Source organism: Entelurus aequoreus, linkage group LG10, assembly GCF_033978785.1.
Source record: "Entelurus aequoreus isolate RoL-2023_Sb linkage group LG10, RoL_Eaeq_v1.1, whole genome shotgun sequence".
NCBI lineage: Eukaryota > Metazoa > Chordata > Actinopteri > Syngnathiformes > Syngnathidae > Entelurus > Entelurus aequoreus.
In genome coordinates, this window is record NC_084740.1 from 56501420 (window position 1) to 56523078 (window position 21659).

Below are 21659 nucleotides of genomic sequence, written 5' to 3' on the forward strand. Positions count from 1 at the left end.
AATTGAGGCAGCTCACTGGTAAGTGCTGCTATTTGAGCTATTTTTAGAACAGGCCGGCGGGCTACTCATCTGGTCCTTACGGGCTACCTGGTCCCCGCGGGCACCACGTTGGTGACCCCTGGTCTACATGTTTGGCCTCATGAAGCATGAAAGCACAGCTGCTAGTAGAGCAGTATTGGTCACTACATCATGACACCAAGTCCATCACTGATTGGCTCAGGCAACATTAGCATGTTGTAGTCAATGAGGCGACTAAAGAGTGCCTGACAACCATCATGTATTTACAAAGTCTTCAACACTTTGTATGCTCGAGCCAGGAAATCAATATTACATTTATAAATAATGTGGAAATGTGTTTTTATGTCTGGAACAAAATAACAGCCATAAACGAGGGACCAGCGTCCTCTGCAGTGGACGTTTGGTTTTGGTCTGTTTCTTTACAAAAGTGCGGGGAAAAAACAGCTTATTATTTTTAGTGTTATGTGGCAGACAAATGTTCACTGCAGAGGACATAAGGATATACACACAGTGCACTACAAAAGAGTACACACTAAACTTGGATATGCTTCAAAGTAGTCAGTGTACAGCTTGACTAGAACTTTACTGAGTGAAAAGAAGTGAACACAGTTGTTGTTGTTTTCTAACTAGGTGGCAAGATAAGTGGATTATTTTGTCCGGGGCTCAATGAGTAGCCAAGTATGTCTCCTCCAACTAAGCACCTATGAAGGAAGGAAGGAAGGAAGGACACAAGGTGTCCACAAGCTCCTGCAGTAATGCCATCATGGAGAAGTGGAAGAGGATTCCAGTAATAACGAGTTGGTCTCTGGTGGATTACACAACACTAAATATTCAAAGTTGAAACATGACAATAATGGCTGACACAGCATGTTTCCTTAAATGAACCACGGCTCCCCAAATGTGGGCAGCACTCAAGGAACCCCAGACTATGATGCTAGCGCCACCCCCACGCTGGACTAAAGGCAAGACAATAACTAGTCAGCGTTAGTTACACTAGAGGTACAGTAACTACCATGGAGGACACCCAGGTCATGTGTTAGTTACACTAGAGGTACAGTAACTACCATGGAGGACACCCAGGTCATGTGTTAGTTACACTAGAGGTACAGTAACTACCATGGAGGACACCCAGGTCATGTGTTAGTTACACTAGAGGTACAGTAACTACCATGGAGGACGCCCAGGTCATGTGTTAGTTACACTAGAGGTACAGTAACTACCATGGAGGGCACCCAGGTCATGTGTTAGTTACACTAGAGGTACAGTAACTACCATGGAGGACGCCCAGGTCATGTGTTAGTTACACTAGAGGTACAGTAACTACCATGGAGGACGCCCAGGTCATGTGTTAGTTACACTAGAGGTACAGTAACTACCATGGAGGACGCCCAGGTCATGTGTTAGTTACACTAGAGGTACAGTAACTACCATGGAGGACACCCAGGTCATGTGTTAGTTACACTAGAGGTACAGTAACTACCATGGAGGACACCCAGGTCATGTGTTAGTTACACTAGAGGTACAGTAACTACCATGGAGGACGCCCAGGTCATGTGTTAGTTACACTAGAGGTACAGTAACTACCATGGAGGACACCCAGGTCATGTGTTAGTTACACTAGAGGTACAGTAACTACCATGGAGGACACCCAGGTCATGTGTTAGTTACACTAGAGGTACAGTAACTACCATGGAGGACGCCCAGGTCATGTGTTAGTTACACTAGAGGTACAGTAACTACCATGGAGGACGCCCAGGTCATGTGTTAGTTACACTAGAGGTACAGTAACTACCAAGGAGGACGCCCGGGTCATGTGTTAGTTACACTAGAGGTACAGTAACTACCATGGAGGACGCCCAGGTCATGTGTTAGTTACACTAGAGGTACAGTAACTACCATGGAGGACACCCAGGTCATGTGTTAGTTACACTAGAGGTACAGTAACTACCATGGAGGACACCCGGGTCATGTGTTAGTTACACTAGAGGTACAGTAACTACCATGGAGGACGCCCAGGTCATGTGTTAGTTACACTAGAGGTACAGTAACTACCATGGAGGACACCCGGGTCATGTGTTAGTTACACTAGAGGTACAGTAACTACCATGGAGGACGCCCGGGTCATGTGTTAGTTACACTAGAGGTACAGTAACTACCATGGAGGACGCCCGGGTCATGTGTTAGTTACACTAGAGGTACAGTAACTACCATGGAGGACACCCAGGTCATGTGTTAGTTACACTAGACGTACAGTAACTACCATGGAGGACACCCGGGTCATGTGTTAGTTACACTAGAGGTACAGTAACTACCATGGAGGACGCCCGGGTCATGTGTTAGTTACACTAGAGGTACAGTAACTACCATGGAGGACACCCAGGTCATGTGTTAGTTACACTAGACGTACAGTAACTACCATGGAGGACACCCGGGTCATGTGTTAGTTACACTAGAGGTACAGTAACTACCATGGAGGGCACCCAGGTCATGTGTTAGTTACACTAGAGGTACAGTAACTACCATGGAGGACGCCCAGGTCATGTGTTAGTTACACTAGAGGTACAGTAACTACCATGGAGGGCACCCAGGTCATGTGTTAGTTACACTAGAGGTACAGTAACTACCATGGAGGACGCCCAGGTCATGTGTTAGTTACACTAGAGGTACAGTAACTACCATGGAGGACGCCCAGGTCATGTGTTAGTTACACTAGAGGTACAGTAACTACCATGGAGGGCACCCAGGTCATGTGTTAGTTACACTAGAGGTACAGTAACTACCATGGAGGACGCCCAGGTCATGTGTTAGTTACACTAGAGGTACAGTAACTACCATGGAGGACGCCCAGGTCATGTGTTAGTTACACTAGAGGTACAGTAACTACACCCAGGTCATGTCCTCGGGAAGATGAGAAGATGATGTGACTGACTGACTGCAAATTATCACTTTTATGCAGAAATGTGTTGTAAAAATCTGTGTTTCTGACAAACGCGTTTGGGGCAAGGCTGCTCTGAAAACAAGCCCCGCCCACTCTGCTTTGTTCCTGGTCTGAGCTGCTGTGACCACATGACCATAATAACAAAAGTGCAGATTTCAACCATTGAAATACTTTCTATAGTTCAAGAGTTAAAAACAGCACTGCACATCATAATGGCAAATACACTTTTGATGTTTAAAGGTCTAAAATAATAATGTGGAATGTCCGGCGGGCCGGATTGAAAATCCTAATGTGCCGCATGTGGCCCGCGGGCCCTATTTTGCCCAGGTCTGGTATACAAGTTTCATTACGGTAGTACTGCTACTTTAGGGGATATACTGTCAAAAGGATGTGTGGTCTTACTTACAGTACGTGCTCTTTAATGATACTGCGACACACATGTGGTGGACTTTGGACTGGGTTTACTTACCGTCTCTGGGTCTTGGGGTTGCTCCAAGAAGGCGGAGAACTCCAGCATTCGCAGCTTGGAGCTGGCGATACATCGACCCTGCCAAGGGGGGGCCCCGGGGGACATGGACAGACCTGCAGTGCTTTCGTAACCTGAAGTGAAGGACGTGCAAGTTTGAGTGGCGAACATGAAAAGATGGTGGACTGACGTGTGATATGACTTTGCCAGCAAGAGAGGAGCCCACCTGTTATGGGGGTGGGGCCGTAAGTCTGCTGGGAGAAGGGCTTAATGCTGGGGAGAGGAGAGGAGAGGAGAGGCATGTTAGGCACCATCCCTGCCTTGTGACCCATCTAATTGGAGCGCCTGACCTCTAAGAGTGTTACGGCCGCATGCCTGACGTTTGACAGCTGACTTATCAACTTATCATTTACACACATGCACTTTCATTTGTCTCGCACATTTCTTAGACACTTTTCAAATGCACTTGAGCTTTGCTTTTAGCTGAGAAGACAACGATCACATGGCGTCACAAATGAGAAATGTCCACTCACTCCTCATGGCCTCCTGGCTGGCCTGGAAGGGCCCCGTGCCAAAACTGCAACACAGAGGGAAGCCATAATGACATGACACTTGTTATTATTTCTTCAAGTACTCAATGACTTCAAATGGCAACATTTACATTTACAAATAGGGACATTTTCCAGAAAATAAGGGCATTTGTCATCTTTCCACCTCAATGCATGACTGCCTGGCTTTAGTGGCGACAGCAGGGATATTCAGCCACATCATGAAGAGGGCCACAGTTTCAAGGGGCCGCAGTTTCAAGGGATGTTTGGTCACAAAGTGCCTCCGCAGTTTATATTTCTTTGAGAGTTTGTTTACTTCATTGCAGAGTAAACACATGGACTTTCACACTGCACTGTCAGTACATTCATTATTCTGCCCTCACTGATCCTTTCCAGCGTGTGCAGCTAGTTAACAGTATGAAGAACCATAATTGATGTTCCTTCTTTTGAATTATTTTCCTTTTTACACTTCTTCCTTCATTTAGGTTTGTAAGGCTAAAAATATAAAGATACATGTATAACGTGTTTACACACGCAGAAATGACACAACATTCACACACCAAACATTGTATGGGACTCATCACTATTAGCATTGTCGTCCTCTACTGGTCAAATGTAGTACTACATGTATTCAACGAGGTTGATCGGCAGTTACTCTCAGACAAAATACATCACAAAGTCAGCAATTTCAATACAAAAAGTAAATATATTTTTGCACAAATGATATCTACTAAGAAATGTTGGACTAAGTTTGGTGATGAAGTTTACACGCTGGGATGTCTAGCGTTGTTGCTGCTAGTCTGGATCAATGTGTCCGTCACTTAAAAGGTCCGACAGGAAACAATGACTGGAACACTTACTTGAGGATAGAACATTCATACTTTGTTGTCCAGTCCTTCTTAATAGTCTTATTTTTGCAATTTAGATTTTTTTTCCAGGTTTGAATGAGTCGTCTCCTTCTACTCACCCACTGCTGCTTCACTGTTGCCCCCTGCAGGGTGGCGGGAGTACTGCATGCATAATCAACCCTAGTTTCAATGCTTTCATTGGAGAGGTGTTTTTTTTTTATGAAAGTAATAAATAAAGTAATAAATATAATTCAGTAAACTATTAAAACGGGAGGGCGCCTGGAAAGAAGGGTGAAATGCGGGGTAAAAACAGGTATGCAACTTTGTACAAAGTATTAGTGTATGTTTAAAAGCCTACTGAAATGAGATTTTTTTATTTAAACGGGGATAGCAGATCCATTCTATGTGTCATACTTGATCATTTCGCGATGTTGCCATATTTTTGCTGAAAGGATTTAGTAGAGAACATCGACGATAAAGTTTGCAACTTTTGGTCGCTGATAAAAAAAGCCTTGACTGTACCGGAAGTAGCGTGACGTCACAGGTTGAAAGGCTCCTCACATTTCCCCATTGTTTACACCAGCAGTGAGAGAGATTCGGATGGAGAAAGCGACGATTACCCCATTCATTTGAGCGAGGATGAAAGATTTGTGGATGAGGAAAGTGAGAGTGAAGGACTAGAGTGCAGTGCAGGACGCCAGGGTGTATCTTTTTTCGCTCTGACCGTAACTTAGGTACAAGCTGGCTCATTGGATTCCACACTTTCTCCTTTTTCTATTGTGGATCACGGATTTGTATTTTAAACCACCTCGGATACTATATCCTCTTGAAAATGAGAGTCGAGAACGCGAAATGGACATTCACAGTGACTTTTATCTCCACGACAATACATCATACTTGCCAACCCTCCCGTTTTTAGCGGGAGAATCCCGTTATTCAGCACCTCTGATTTTCTCCTGCCAAAATCTCGGTATTCAGCCGGAGCTGGAGGCCACGCCCCCCCAATGCGGACCCGAGACTGAGTGGGGACAGACTATTCTCACGTCCGCTTTCCCACAATATAAATACGCTTGCAAGTTCCAAAACGAATGGAAACAAGAATTTCAGTTCATCCAGGACAGTTCGAAGGGGAAGGTGTATGTTGCCTGTAAATATGTAGAACAGACTTCTCCATTGAACACGGTGGCCGAAATGATTTCTCAGTCATGAACAGAGAAGTTAAACAGGACAATACAGCCATCTAATGGATAGATAATTCAAGTATTTCTTTTATGTAAATAAAATAAATATATATATAGCTAGAATTCACTGAAAGTCAAGTATTTCATATATATATATATATATATATATATATATATATATATATATATATATATATATATGAAATATATATGAAATACTCGAGTTGGTGAATTCTAGCGGTAAATAACCACGCCCCCAACCACGCCCCCCGCAAACACCTCCTGCATTGGTTTCATGTATCTAATGTGGTGTGACGGTCTGATGAGGTGCATGGGACAAGCAATGTAACAGTTGGATGAGGTGCATGGGACAAGCAATGTAACAGTTGGATGAGGTGCATGGGACAAGCAATGTAACAGTCGGATGAGGTGCATGGGACAAGCAATGTAACAGTTGGATGAGGTGCATGGGACAAGCAATGTAACAGTCGGATGAGGTGCATGGGACAAGCAATGTAACAGTCGGATGAGGTGCATGGGACAAGCAATGTAACAGTCGGATGAGGTGCATGGGACAAGCAATGTAACAGTCGGATGAGGTGCATGGGACAAGCAATGTAACAGTCGGATGAGGTGCATGGAACAAGCAATGTAACAGTCGGATGAGGTGCATGGGACAAGCAATGTAACAGTTGGATGAGGTGCATGGGAAGGGACTAAGAGCGTCCTGATCATCAGCTCAGTGACTCACCCCACCAGCTGTGGGGTACGCCGGCCTGGAGAGGCCCTGGAGTGCCATCTTGTTCTGGAAGGCGGTGGGTGAGATGATCTGGGCTGAGGACATGGTGGCCATGCTATGCAGGGCCTTGTCTTTGGCCACCTGGTCCTAGAGAGGGAGGGACAGACACAGACACAGGACTCATCTTCTAAGTCCCACTTGGCCCGTAATCCAAGCGGAGCCCTAAAAAGGGGATCCCGCGGCACAGGTGAAGACAAGGTGATATTACAGACAAGACTTTGCTTTATTGCTTTGGCGAGGCGATGACAAGCCGCTTCTGTTGGAGGACGCGTCAGGTCGCAGGGTGATGTAATCATTACCAGCAAAGCACTAACGCCACCCAAAAGTTGAAAACGGCAGCTGCTTTCTGGTAAGGTGATCCACCTGCTGTGTCTCAATCCACTGTGGAGTCCCAAGCACACTGGACTATTCTACGCCACAAGGGCATGGCTGAAATAGGAGCACATGTGGTCTGGATCTGGGTTACCGCAGAGAAGTATTTAAAAAGCCTCGTCACAAACACTAAACCTGTGACCAGCGGGGCGCTGCCAGCTGAAGACTAATGGCTCGCAGCCACGGCGAGGGCGAGGACCACGGCTGCCACTAGCAGCGTGCGAGGGGAGAAATGCAAACTGAGAAAGTGCTGGAAGGACTGGGATGTGTGAGCGCTCACACTTTCCATGTCATGCCTGCAGGGGTTCATTTGTTCCCTGACAAAGGTGTTTATGGTTCTCATAACGCCATAAAAGCCTGGAGGCCCTCTGAAGCATCACCTTTAAAACATCAATTACAGGACGCAATTAAATCCACCATCTTTCTTGAAGCACGAGGCAAACCATCTGCCACTTGCTGTTTAACAAATCGGCCTCATTTGCTTTGGAAAGAAATAAAAAAAGGTTGACTCACGTAGCGTACCTTCAGCTTCACCTGGATCTCCCTGGCCTTCCGCCGAGCCAGCACCTGAATATGACTGGACACCTGGGAGAAAAACACAAACCTCGTTATAATAGCAATATTCTCTTAGAGCAGTGTTTTTCAAGCACTGTGCCGCGGCACACTTGTGTGCCGTGAGATACAGCCTGGTGTGCCGTGGAAGATTATCTAATTTCACCTATTTGGGTTATAAATATTTTTTGCAAACCAGTAATTATAGTCTGCAAATGATGTGTTGTTGTTGAGTGTCGGGGCTGTCTAGAGCTCGGCAGAGTAACCGTGTAATACTCTTCCATATCAGTAGGTGGCAGCCGGTAGCTAATTGCTTTGTAGATGTGGGAAACAGTGGGGTGCAGGTAAAAAATGTGTCTAATGCTTAAACCAAATATAAACAAAAGGTGAGTGCCCCTAAGAAAAGGCATTGAAGCTTAGGAAAGGCTATGCAGAACAAAACTAAAACTGAACTGGCTACAAAGTAAACAAAAACAGAATGCTGGACGACAGCAAAGACTTACTGTGGAGCAAAGACGGCGTCCACAATGTACATCCGAACATGACATGACATTCAATGTCCCCACAAAGAAGGATAAAAACAACTGAAATATTCTCGATTGCTAAAACTAAGTAGATGCGAGAAATATCGCTCAAAGGAAGACATGAAACTGCTACAGGAAAATACCAAAAAAAAAGAGAAAAAGCCACCAAAATAGGAGCGCAAGACAAGAAGTAAAACACTAACTCAGGAAAACAGCAAAAAACTCAAAATAAGTCATGGCGTGATGTGACAGGTGGTGACAGTACACCTACTTTGAGACAAGAACTAAATTGATGCATGGTTTGGTTATGGTTTAAATTAATATCCAACAATTGCGACAACGTCTTTTTACTGTCAACTGAGTTTCGTTTTTTTTAATGATTTCTGCTGGTGGTGTGCCTCCGGATTTTTTCACAGCAAAAAATGTGCCTTGGCTCAAAAAAGGTTGAAAAACACTGTCTTAGAGAACATGTGTCCTCTGCAGTGGACATGTGTGCTCTAAATTGCGTGACGGCTACATTTGATATCATTCTGCGGAACTGAGTGCCCGAACAAAGAATCCCACACATGAGGGACACCTTCTCTCGGCTTTTTTTTTATTATTATTGAGTACGACTGGAAAAGAATCCACCACCAGGCCAGAGAAAGTTGCAGCACTTTGATAAACAAGAGGAGAAACACTAGGGAATTCAAGAAAGAACTCCTATATATAGCACCAGATGAAATCTGTTCTAGTTTGTTCCATTTAATGTTGAAGAATTTCAATGTTTTACTATCTATAGTGGTAGTGTCCAGTGTTCTCCTGCAATGTTTTACTATCTATAGTGGTAGTGTCCAGTGTTCTCCTGCAATGTTTTACTATCTATAGTGGTAGTGTCCAGTGTTCTCCTGCAATGTTTTACTATCTATAGTGGTAGTGTCCAGTGTTCTCCTGCAATGTTTTACTATCTATAGTGGTAGTGTCCAGTGTTCTCCTGCAATGTTTTACTATCTATAGTGGTAGTGTCCAGTGTTCTCCTGCAATGTTTGACTATCTATAGTGGTAGTGTCCAGTGTTCTCCTGCAATGTTTTACTATCTATAGTGGTAGTGTCCAGTGTTCTCCTGCAATGTTTGACTATCTATAGTAGTAGTGTCCAGTGTTCTCCTGCAATGTTTTACTATCTATAGTGGTAGTGTCCAGTGTTCTCCTGCAATGTTTTACTATCTATAGTGGTAGTGTCCAGTGTTCTCCTGCAATGTTTGACTATCTATAGTGGTAGTGTCCAGTGTTCTCCTGCAATGTTTTACTATCTATAGTGGTAGTGTCCAGTGTTCTCCTGCAATGTTTTACTATCTATAGCGGTAGTGTCCAGTGTTCTCCTGCAATGTTTTACTATCTATAGTGGTAGTGTCCAGTGTTCTCCTGCAATGTTTTACTATGTATAGTGGTAGTGTCCAGTGTTTTTCCTGCAATGTTTTACTATGTATAGTGGTAGTGTCCAGTGTTCTCCTGCAATGTTTTACCATCTATAGTGGTAGTGTCCAGTGTTCTCCTGCAATGTTTTACCATCTATAGTGGTAGTGTCCAGTGTTCTCCTGCAATGTTTTACCATCTATAGTGGTAGTGTCCAGTGTTCTCCTGCAATGTTTTACCATCTATAGTGGTAGTGTCCAGTGTTCTCCTGCAATGTTTTACCATCTATAGTGGTAGTGTCCAGTGTTCTCCTGCAATGTTTTACCATCTATAGTGGTAGTGTCCAGTGTTCTCCTGCAATGTTTTACTATCTATAGTGGTAGTGTCCAGTGTTCTCCTGCAATGTTTGACTATCTATAGTAGTAGTGTCCAGTGTTCTCCTGCAATGTTTTACCATCTATAGTGGTAGTGTCCAGTGTTCTCCTGCAATGTTTTACCATCTATAGTGGTAGTGTCCAGTGTTCTCCTGCAATGTTTTACTATCTATAGTGGTAGTGTCCAGTGTTCTCCTGCAATGTTTTACTATCTATAGTGGTAGTGTCCAGTGTTCTCCTGCAATGTTTTACTATCTATAGTGGTAGTGTCCAGTGTTCTCCTGCAATGTTTTACTATCTATAGTGGTAGTGTCCAGTGTTCTCCTGCAATGTTTTACTATCTATAGTGATAGTGTCCAGTGTTCTCCTGCAATGTTTTACTATCTATAGTGGTAGTGTCCAGTGTTCTCCTGCAATGTTTTACTATCTATAGTGGTAGTGTCCAGTATTCTCCTGCAATTTTTGACTATCTATAGTGGTAGTGTCCAGTGTTCTCCTGCAATGTTTGACTATCTATAGTGGTAGTGTCCAGTGTTTTTCCTGCAATGTTTTACTATCTATAGTGGTAGTGTCCAGTGTTCTCCTGCAATGTTTTACTATGTATAGTGGTAGTGTCCAGTGTTCTCCTGCAATGTTTGACTATCTATAGTGGTAGTGTCCAGTGTTCTCCTGCTATGTTTTACTATCTATAGTGGTAGTGTCCAGTGTTCTCCTGCAATGTTTGACTATCCATAGTGGTAGTGTCCAGTGTTCTCCTGCAATGTTTTACTATCTATAGTGGTAGTGTCCAGTGTTCTCCTGCAATGTTTGACTATCTATAGTGGTAGTGTTCAGTGTTCTCCTGCAATGTTTGACTATCTATAGTGGTAGTGTCCAGTGTTCTCCTGCAATGTTTGACTATCTATAGTGGTAGTGTCCAGTGTTCTCCTGCAATGTTTTACTATCTATAGTGGTAGTGTCCAGTGTTCTCCTGCAATGTTTTACTATGTATAGTGGTAGTGTCCAGTGTTCTCCTGCAATGTTTTACTATCTATAGTGGTAGTGTCCAGTGTTCTCCTGCAATGTTTTACTATGTATAGTGGTAGTGTCCAGTGTTCTCCTGCAATGTTTTACTATGTATAGTGGTAGTGTCCAGTGTTCTCCTGCAATGTTTTACTATGTATAGTGGTAGTGTCCAGTGTTCTCCTGCAATGTTTGACTATCTATAGTGGTAGTGTTCAGTGTTCTCCTGCAATGTTTGACTATCTATAGTGGTAGTGTCCAGTGTTCTCCTGCAATGTTTGACTATCTATAGTGGTAGTGTCCAGTGTTCTCCTGCAATGTTTGACTATCTATAGTGGTAGTGTCCAGTGTTCTCCTGCAATGTTTGACTATCTATAGTGGTAGTGTCCAGTGTTCTCCTGCAATGTTTGACTATCTATAGTGGTAGTGTCCAGTGTTCTCCTGCAATGTTTTACTATGTATAGTGGTAGTGTCCAGTGTTCTCCTGCAATGTTTGACTATCTATAGTGGTAGTGTCCAGTGTTCTCCATGGAGGGCTGCATACTGACAAGTGTGTACCAGCATATGCTAAACTATTTATTCTAGCGTACGTCTTATAACACTTCTTAATCAATCAATCAATCAATCAATGTTTATTTATATAGCCCTAAATCACAAGTGTCTCAAAGGGCTGCACAAGCCACAACGACATCCTCGGTACAGAGCCCACATACGGGCAAGGGAAACTCACCCCAGTGGGACATAAGACCTACCTCTTCTCGCTGGCCTTTGACCTGAGCTGAGTCCGCCCATTAGGCCACCATTTCTTGTCCCCCCCCACCCCCCCATTCCTTCGCTTTAGTTTTATTTTTCAATTTGTCACACTTTTATTATTAAGCAAATTTGTACTTTTTATTCGACCCCTTTTACCGTATTGCTTTTGCACTATCTTGTTCAGCTCATTCATTGTTTATGTTCTTTATTTATTTGTTTTTGTTTTTTGTTTTGTTTTTTTGCTCTATGCTTTTTTAACCTGTAAAGCACTTTGGTTCAATTTAAAAGTTGTCGTAAACGTGCTATATAAATAAAGTTGACTTGACTTGACAAAACAAATAGCTAATATACCCATCTTTAATAATGAACTCATTTCATTTTCCAAAAAGTCAAAGGCCTAAAAAAGGCCCCTGATCCTGCACTCTGAACACTTATTTTACCAACATAGAGTGTGTGCTGTTTTTGTCAAGGAATAAAATGTTTGTTAATAAATGCAACAATCTGAACATCTATTGATGAAATACATCATTGGAGAATGTTGCCCAGTATTTCAAGTCAAAGCACAATAATGTTGCAACCTACCAAACATGTTAAAAGTCTCTATCATGCCTTGAAGTCAAATAAAGCAGATCCAAGGATGAATCCGTAATTATTTGGTGGCCAAACTTTAGGGCTTGAAAATGTGAGAAAAAAAAGGCATTGCATTGTGGCTCTTGTTGGATCGGAATGGCTTATTTATACAAGACTTAAGTTGCCTTTTTGTATTCATCATGTTGCATGCGGCGTCTTTAACTGCCACGATGGTTGTCACGATGGCTTCAGGGGAAAAAAAACTATTTAGTGAGATTTCTTCTCATTTCCAGTGTGAAAGCAAAGTCGAAGGAAATTGGGTTAAGAAGCTAATAAAGAGGCGGGGAATAGTCGTGACTTTTAACGCCATCACCTGGTACATGTTGCTGTGTTCACGCTGCTAACTTTGAATAATGCCATCTTTTATTCACTTAGCTGTTAGCTTAGCCAAGCTACCTGCAAGCGACAAACAACAACATGTTGTCCGTTTACTTTTAGTCTTGGGTAAGCACGTAAATGAATGAGTATTATTTTCAGAGCAGAAGCGCAGTGATCAAAGTATTTAAAATGAATAATGGGTTTGTTTGTTGTTTGTTGGAAACCCGCTGTGACTCTGTTCATCAATTATATTCAAGTTTTATTCCAATAGCTTTCCAAATCTCTTGTCCATTGGACATGTTCATACGGACCAATTCCAACAATTTAACTTATTTTTTCGAGGTCGCGAGCCTTTGGAATAAAGTACAGTTTATCTCAGTGCAGTACCTTGAATTTTTTTATTTTCAACAATCCATTTTAATTTTAAGTTTGTTGCTCTCTCTCACATTACAGTAGAGCCATGTAAACCAAACCCACGTCCAGCAAAATGTCTAGTGGGCACCACACTGCATTGCCAGATCACACGCCCTTCCAAGCCCTATGGTAATATAGTACAGTAAACAACTTCCGAGCCCTATAGTAATATAGTGCAGTAAACAACTTCCGAGCCCTATAGTAACATAGTACAGTAAACAACTTCCGAGCCCTATAGTAACATAGTACAGTAAACAACTTCCAAGCCCTATAGTAACAAAGTACAGTAAACAACTTCCGAGCCCTATAGTAACATAGTACAGAAAACAACTTCCGAGCCCTATAGTAAGATAGTACAGTAAACAACTTCCAAGCCCTATAGTAAGATAGTACAGTTAACAACTTCCAAGCCCTATAGTAATATAGTACAGTAAACAACTTCCGAGCCCTATAGTAACATAGTACAGAAAACAACTTCCGAGCCCTATAGTAATATAGTACAGTAAACAACTTCCGAGCCCTATAGTAACATAGTACAGTAAACAACTTCCAAGCCCTATAGTAAGATAGTACAGTAAACAACTTCCAAGCCCTATAGTAACATAGTACAGTAAACAACTTCCAAGCCCTATAGTAACATAGTACAGTAAACAACTTCCAAGCCCTATAGTAACATAGTACAGCAAACAACTTCCAAGACCTATAGTAACATAGTACAGTAAACAACTTCCAAGCCCTACAGTAACATAGTACGGTAAACAACTTCCAAGCCCTATAGTAATATAGTACGGTAAACAACTTCCAAGCCCTATAGTAATATAGTACAGTAAACAACTTCCAAGCCCTATAGTAAGGTAGTACAGTAAACAACTTCCAAGCCCTATAGTAATATAGTACAGTAAACAACTTCCAAGCCCTATAGTAATATAGTACAGTAAACAACTTCCAAGCCCTATAGTAAGATAGTACAGTAAACAACTTCCAAGCCCTATAGTAACATGGTGCAGTAAACAACTTCCAAGCCCTATAGTAACATAGTACAGTAAACAACTTCCAAGCCCTACAGTAACATAGTACAGTAAACAACTTCCAAGCCCTATAGTAACATAGTACAGTAAACAACTTCCAAGCCCTATAGTAATATAGTACAGTAAACAACTTCCAAGCCCTATAGTAATATAGTACAGTAAACAACTTCCAAGCCCTATAGTAATATAGTACAGTAAACAACTTCCAAGCCCCATAGTAATATAGTACAGTAAACAACTTCCAAGCCCCATAGTAAGATAGTACAGTAAACAACTTCCAAGCCCCATAGTAAGATAGTACAGTAAACAACTTCCGAGCCCCATAGTAATATAGTACAGTAAACAACTTCCGAGCCCTATAGTAACATAGTACAGTAAACAACTTCCAAGCCCTATAGTAATATAGTACAGTAAACAACTTCCAAGCCCTATAGTAATATAGTACAGTAAACAACTTCCAAGCCCTATAGTAACATAGTACAGTAAACAACTTCCAAGCCCTATAGTAACATAGTGCAGTAAACAACTTCCAAGCCCTATAGTAATATAGTGCAGTAAACAACTTCCAAGCCCTATAGTAACATAGTACAGTAAACAACTTCCAAGCCCTATAGTAACATAGTACAGCAAACAACTTCCGAGCCCTATAGTAACATAGTACAGCAAACGACTTCCGAGCCCTATAGTAACATAGTACAGTAAACAACTTCCGAGCCCTATAGTAAGATAGTACAGTAAACAACTTCCAAGCCCTATAGTAAGATAGTACAGTAAACAACTTCCAAGCCCTATAGTAACATAGTACAGTAAACAACTTCCAAGCCCTATAGTAATATAGTACAGTAAACAACTTCCAAGCCCTATAGTAAGATAGTACAGTAAACAACTTCCAAGCCCTATAGTAACATAGTGCAGTAAACAACTTCCAAGCCCTATAGTAACATAGTACAGTAAACAACTTCCAAGCCCTACAGTAACATAGTACAGTAAACAACTTCCAAGCCCTATAGTAACATAGTACAGTAAACAACTTCCAAGCCCTATAGTAATATAGTACAGTAAACAACTTCCAAGCCCTATAGTAATATAGTACAGTAAACAACTTCCAAGCCCTATAGTAATATAGTACAGTAAACAACTTCCAAGCCCTATAGTAATATAGTACAGTAAACAACTTCCAAGCCCCATAGTAATATAGTACAGTAAACAACTTCCAAGCCCCATAGTAAGATAGTACAGTAAACAACTTCCAAGCCCCATAGTAAGATAGTACAGTAAACAACTTCCAAGCCCTATAGTAATATAGTACAGTAAACAACTTCCGAGCCCTATAGTAACATAGTACAGTAAACAACTTCCAAGCCCTATAGTAACATAGTACAGTAAACAACTTCCAAGCCCTATAGTAATATAGTACAGTAAACAACTTCCAAGCCCTATAGTAATATAGTACAGTAAACAACTTCCAAGCCCTATAGTAACATAGTACAGTAAACAACTTCCAAGCCCTATAGTAACATAGTGCAGTAAACAACTTCCAAGCCCTATAGTAATATAGTGCAGTAAACAACTTCCAAGCCCTATAGTAACATAGTACAGTAAACAACTTCCAAGCCCTATAGTAACATAGTACAGTAAACAACTTCCGAGCCCTATAGTAACATAGTACAGCAAACGACTTCCGAGCCCTATAGTAACATAGTACAGTAAACAACTTCCGAGCCCTATAGTAAGATAGTACAGTAAACAACTTCCAAGCCCTATAGTAAGATAGTACAGTAAACAACTTCCAAGCCCTATAGTAACATAGTACAGTAAACAACTTCCAAGCCCTATAGTAATATAGTACAGTAAACAACTTCCAAGCCCTATAGTAAGATAGTACAGTAAACAACTTCCAAGCCCTATAGTAAGATAGTACAGTAAACAACTTCCAAGCCCTATAGTAATATAGTACAGTAAACAATGACAGGTGGCTAGCATCAGCAGCACAGTGTTTTTTTGTGTTTTTCACTTGGAATAAGAAATGGCTTTCATTGTTTTTCTTTCGTAAACAGAAAATCCAAAATGGCACTGCTGAGACAGGGAAGGAAGCTGACGGGAACAAGTGTGTACATGAATGAGCATCTCACAAAACGTAATGCTGGAATCGCCAAGAAAGCACGCGACTTGAGAAAACAGGGAAAAATCCAGGGAACTTGGAGCGCCAACTGTATAATCTACATCAAGCTGAATGGAGGTCCAGAAGCAAGAGTACTTGCTGTCCATGACATCAAGGACCTGGACAATTTTTAAAGTTTACAATAGCAGAAGCTTGTATGCAAACTACAACAATATTAAGAACTTTTTGGAACACATCAAGGAACCCTTCAAAGTCATTGCTGTCACAGAAACATGGATTGATGATAAAAAAGGAATAGATTTTGATCTGGAAGGATATGAACTAAACTACATCAACAGAAGCAACAAAAATGGAGGAGGAGTAGCTGTGTACGTGATGAAGAACCTGAACTACAAAGTGGTAAAAAACATGTCATTTGCTATAGATAATATCTTAGAATGTATAACCATTGAAATATGTCAGGGAAAAAGCAAAATCATATTCATCAGTTGTATATATAGATCACCTAAGTCAAGTATAGAAACATTTTTGTGATTACTTATGGAGTATATTGTGAATAAATTGAGAACAGGAAGTGAACAAAAGTTTTAGCAACTGTTATGTAAAGGAAAAGGGGTAGGATTAAATAAGCTCTGCTTCTTCCTACTCCTTTTCCAAAATGTTGAAAAGAGAAACTGGAAATTGTGATGTATCATGTTGTATGCTTTCATGTTCCAAATAAACTCAAACTCAAACTCCTTGGAGACTTTTGTTTGTTTCAAATTGTGAGTGTGTCCCAGATCGAGGCAGAGTTCCCCCAAGTAGGAAGCAGGGCGGCTAGTGAAGTGGTGAAGCAGCTCCATGGAGGTTTTGGTTGGGAGCAGTTGTGTGTTTGTGAAGATGTGCACGGGTCCCTGTAAATGGGTCCTTAAAGAAATGACATCATTTAAGTCATATTTCGTACATTCTCGCAACTTTCCGCATTTGTTAGTAGATTCTGTTTTTATTGGCCAATTCTGTCCGTGATTCCAGTAATGCAGAAATCATAGCAAAGTACAAAGGTGGCGTCCTCTCCTTCTCCTTGTCCACTCATCGCTGTCTTCGCCAACAACGGTCTTCAATAAAGTGATGTTAAATGTTCATGTATTTATTTGATTAGTCATTTATTTGTAATTTGCATTGTTTTCTGCATGTACAATTTAAATAATTCGCTATGAACTGTGTTCTGCGTTACATTTGTTGGGTGTCTAAAACAGATAAATGCTGGGGTTTTTGTACTTGGTCTGACCTTTTGGGACTAATTATTAAGAAAAACCGAAGTACCACTGTATATGCATATTCTGTATTTGTCCTTCTTAAAAAAGACAAAGGGGTATAGAAAAAAAAATATATACATGTATGCATATAGACTTAGACTTAGACTAGACTTAGACTTAGACTTCCTTTTTATTGTCATTCAAATTTGAACTTTACAGCACAGATAAGCCATAATTGTGGTGTGGCCCTGAGTTTGAGCCCTGGTCTATGTTTGGCAAAGTTGAACTGCACTGTGCCCTCAGATGAAGATAAGGATCTAAGATAAGGTAAGGATCTCTCCAGGTAATCTGCTTTCTTCTCAAAAAGGCTACAGCTGGTTGTATTGATCTTGTAAAAGTCTGATGTCATCATCACCACTCCCACACCGACTTTGCCAGATGACACAGCGGGTCTCCCTGACATCCATCATTGCCCTGCATCAGTCCATGTGTATCAGATGCCACATCCAGGATAAAGTTCCAAATCCCTCTTTAGTCCCCTCCTAGCCATATTCCCCAGCTTCTTGCCACTTCTAACAAGCAGCTCAGCTCAAAGCCACATATCATCTTTAGGCTGGGGCTGCTGACCCTGAACCAATCCTCAGTGTTGGGGGCATCACTCAGCAGGGGTGGACTTTACGTAGTCCGTTAAAAATAGAGCCAGCTAACGAGCGGCATTGGACTCACCTGCTTCCTGGTCCGCGTTTTCCCAGTGCGCAGTTTGATGTAGCGTGCTATCAGCTCGTTGCGTCCTGTAACCAAAACAACATCTTAAGTTGACAGTTGGAAAGTCAAATCCAAAATAAACTACAAATCCCTCCAATAAATTCCAAACAACTTCTTGTTGGGGGACTTGAGATATACAAGGTGACTCAACAAGAAGACGCCAAAATCATCACTAGATATTTCAAAAATGAAAAACGATACAAAACTTAGCTTGAACACAAAACTTGGAGTATTTATTTCATGCTCAACATGCAGGCCACTAGATATTTATTTCATGGTGCTCAACATGCAGGCCACTAGATATTTATTTTATGGTGCTCAACATGGAGGCCACTAGTGTTTATTTCATAGTGCTCAACATGGAGGCCACTAGTGTTTATTTCATGGTGCTCAACATGGCCACTAGATATTTATTTTATGGTGCTCAACATGGAGGCCACTAGTGTTTATTTCATAGTGCTCAACATGGAGGCCACTAGTGTTTATTTCATGGTGCTCAACATGCAGGCCACTAGATATTTATTTCATGGTGCTCAACATGGCCACTAGATATTTATTTCATAGTGCTCAACATGCAGGCCACTAGTGTTTATTTCATGGTGCTCAACATGCAGGCCACTAGATATTTGTTTCATGGTGCTCAACATGGCCACTAGATATTTATTTCATGGTGCTCAACATGGAGGCCACAAGTGTTTATTTCATGGTGCTCAACTTGGCCACTAGATATTTATTTCATGGTGCTCAACATGGAGGCCACAAGTGTTTATTTCATGGTGCTCAACATGCAGGCCACTAGATATTTATTTCATGGTGCTCAACATGCAGGCCACTAGATATTTATTTCATGGTGCTCAACATGGCCACTAGTGTTTATTTCATGGTGCTCAACATGCAGGCCACTAGTTTTTATTTCATAGTGCTCAACATGCACGCCACTAGTGTTTATTTCATAGTGCTCAACATGCAGGCCACTAGTGTTTATTTAATGGTGCTCAACATGCAGGCCACTAGTGTTTATTTCATGGTGCTCAACATGCAGGCCACTAGATATTTATTTCATGGTGCTCAACATGCAGGCCACTAGTGTTTATTTCATGGTGCTCAACATGCAGGCCACTAGTTTTTATTTCATGGTGCTCAACATGCAGGCCACTAGATATTTATTTCATGGTGCTCAACATGCAGGCCACTAGTGTTTATTTCATGGTGCTCAACATGCAGGCCACTAGTTTTTATTTCATGGTGCTCAACATGCAGGCCACTAGATATTTATTTCATAGTGCTCAACATGGCCACTAGATATTTATTTCATGGTGCTCAACATGGAGGCCACTAGTGTTTATTTCATGGTGCTCAACATGCAGGCCACTAGTTTTTATTTCATGGTGCTCAACATGCAGGCCACTAGATATTTATTTCATGGTGCTCAACATGGAGGCCACTAGTGTTTATTTCATGGTGCTCAACATGGCAGCACGGACAACGTCAAGCACACAAAACGCCTTCTGTTGAGGAGTCACCATTTTAGACTTAGACTTCCTTTTATTGTCATTCAAATTTGAACTTTACTGTACAGACAAGAACGATTGTGAAGGTAATTAAACACCTAGTCTTCCTACAACTGAACAGCGTCGAAACAAATGATTCGACCACAACGGGGAAATTGTAAGACAATAAAACTTGGCTAACTCCTGCGTCAAATGAGCATTGATTCAGTCTACTACGAGGCTTTAGAACTGAATACATGCCTGATGATGTTGGCCTATTCTTTTTGAATCCGCCTGTATACATTTAATCAACAAAATGACTTTTCACCAATCAGTCAGAGCTTTTATGTCTCACCCACTAGAACCCACTAGTGTCTCAAAGGCTGTGAACAAGTTAGTAAACAACAGGGGAGAAGTTATGATGCTAATATTAAGACTAGGGAAATCAATGAAGCATATTGTCTTATATTCAGGTCAATACAGTCATTCAAATGTACTGGACACAACTGGTACACTTATAATAAGTTAAGCTAGCATGGTCATAGACAAACAACCACAATGTATCTTTACCAAACTTTACCATGAATTGATTTACGTGGACCCCGACTTAAACAAGTTGAAAAACTTATTGGGGTGTTACCATTTAGTGGTCAATTGTACGGAATATGTACTGTACGGTGCAATCTACTAATAAAAGTCTCAATCAATCAAAAAAACCGGGTACCCTCCAAATGTGTATGATACTGTATCTGCACCATTAGTGCATAACTAACTCTCAAAATTGAGGAAGGAACCATGCTTAGCCCACAATGAGATCTCAAGTACAGACACAATTTGAAAGTTGTGCAAGTCAAACTGTGAGCTGGGTTCCGGACACCAAACAAGGTATATGTGCAGTGGACTACAGCAGGACTAAGAGTCAAGGAAAGGATTAGGGCAAACTGAATGAGTCTTTGTAAAAGCCCAGACCCTTGGCCCGTTCTTGTACTTCCACAGTGACTGTGGGTCAGTGACAGACAGCTCCCACTGGTGGAGCAGGTGTGGTACATTGCCAGTTATCAGATCCTGGGACCGAGGACAGACAGGAGGCCCGGTCTAGTGACATGCCAGGCAGCTGGTGTGTGTGTCAATGTTTATGGAATATGCCTTTACGCCACACACTAAATCTTGGCCTCGTTCTCCCCCCATGCCACCACCCTCACACTTGAGAGGCTCACATTACACCCCCATGAAAGTGGCCACATTTATGTCAAGTGAATTATATTTGTATAGCACTTTTCTCTAGTGACTAAGCACTTTAAACCCATTATCTAAGTTACGTTTAAAGCAGAGAGGGTGGCACTGGGAGAAGGTGGGGAAAGTGTCTTTCACCCTCTTATTTTGCCCAAATGCATATAAGGAATAGGACCTGAAGGAAATATGATCAATAAAACATGGGTATGTCCCAGTGGTGTAATGGTCCGCCATCATCACAATAAAACATGGGTATGTCCCAGTGGTGTAATGGTCCGCCATCATCACAATAAAACATGGGTATGTCCCAGTGGTGTAATGGTCCGCCATCATCACAATAAAACATGGGTATGTGACGTCCCAGTGGTGTAACGGTCCGCCATCATCACAATAAAACATGGGTATGTCCCAGTGGTGTAATGGTCCGCCATCATCACAATAAAACATGGGTATGTCCCAGTGGGGTAATGGTCCGCCATCATCACAATAAAACATGTGGTATGTCCCAGTGGTGTAATGGTCCACCATCATCACAATAAAACATGGGTATGTCCCAGTGGTGTAATGGTCCACCATCATCACAATAAAACATGGGTATGTCCCAGTGGTGTAATGGTCCGCCAGAATCACAATAAAACATGGGTATGTCCCAGTG

The 21659-nt window shown here is 41.7% G+C and overlaps 1 protein-coding gene and 1 long non-coding RNA gene across 4 annotated transcripts in view; one reads left to right on the forward strand and one right to left on the reverse strand.

Moving 5' to 3' along the window:
- LOC133658823 (uncharacterized) overlaps positions 1-16850 on the forward strand; it is a 29119-nt gene extending 12269 nt beyond the window's left edge. The window contains exon 3 of the long non-coding RNA XR_009827536.1: positions 16217-16850. This is a non-coding gene — a long non-coding RNA (uncharacterized LOC133658823). The remainder of the gene's footprint in view (positions 1-16216) is intronic.
- LOC133658821 (transcriptional enhancer factor TEF-3-like) overlaps positions 1-21659 on the reverse strand; it is a 96697-nt gene that overhangs the window by 26212 nt on the left and 48826 nt on the right. For 2 of the 3 annotated variants that reach the window (XM_062061250.1, XM_062061248.1), the window contains exons 3-8: positions 18243-18307; positions 7684-7755; positions 6751-6885; positions 3956-3999; positions 3649-3695; positions 3426-3556 (exon numbers count right to left, since the gene is read on the reverse strand). In XM_062061250.1, the coding sequence (XP_061917234.1) occupies positions 3426-3556; positions 3649-3695; positions 3956-3999; positions 6751-6852 (324 nt within the window). In that variant the 5' untranslated portion in view covers positions 6853-6885; positions 7684-7755; positions 18243-18307. The remainder of the gene's footprint in view (positions 1-3425; positions 3557-3648; positions 3696-3955; positions 4000-6750; positions 6886-7683; positions 7756-18242; positions 18308-21659) is intronic. The other variant, XM_062061249.1, reaches the window with a different exon arrangement.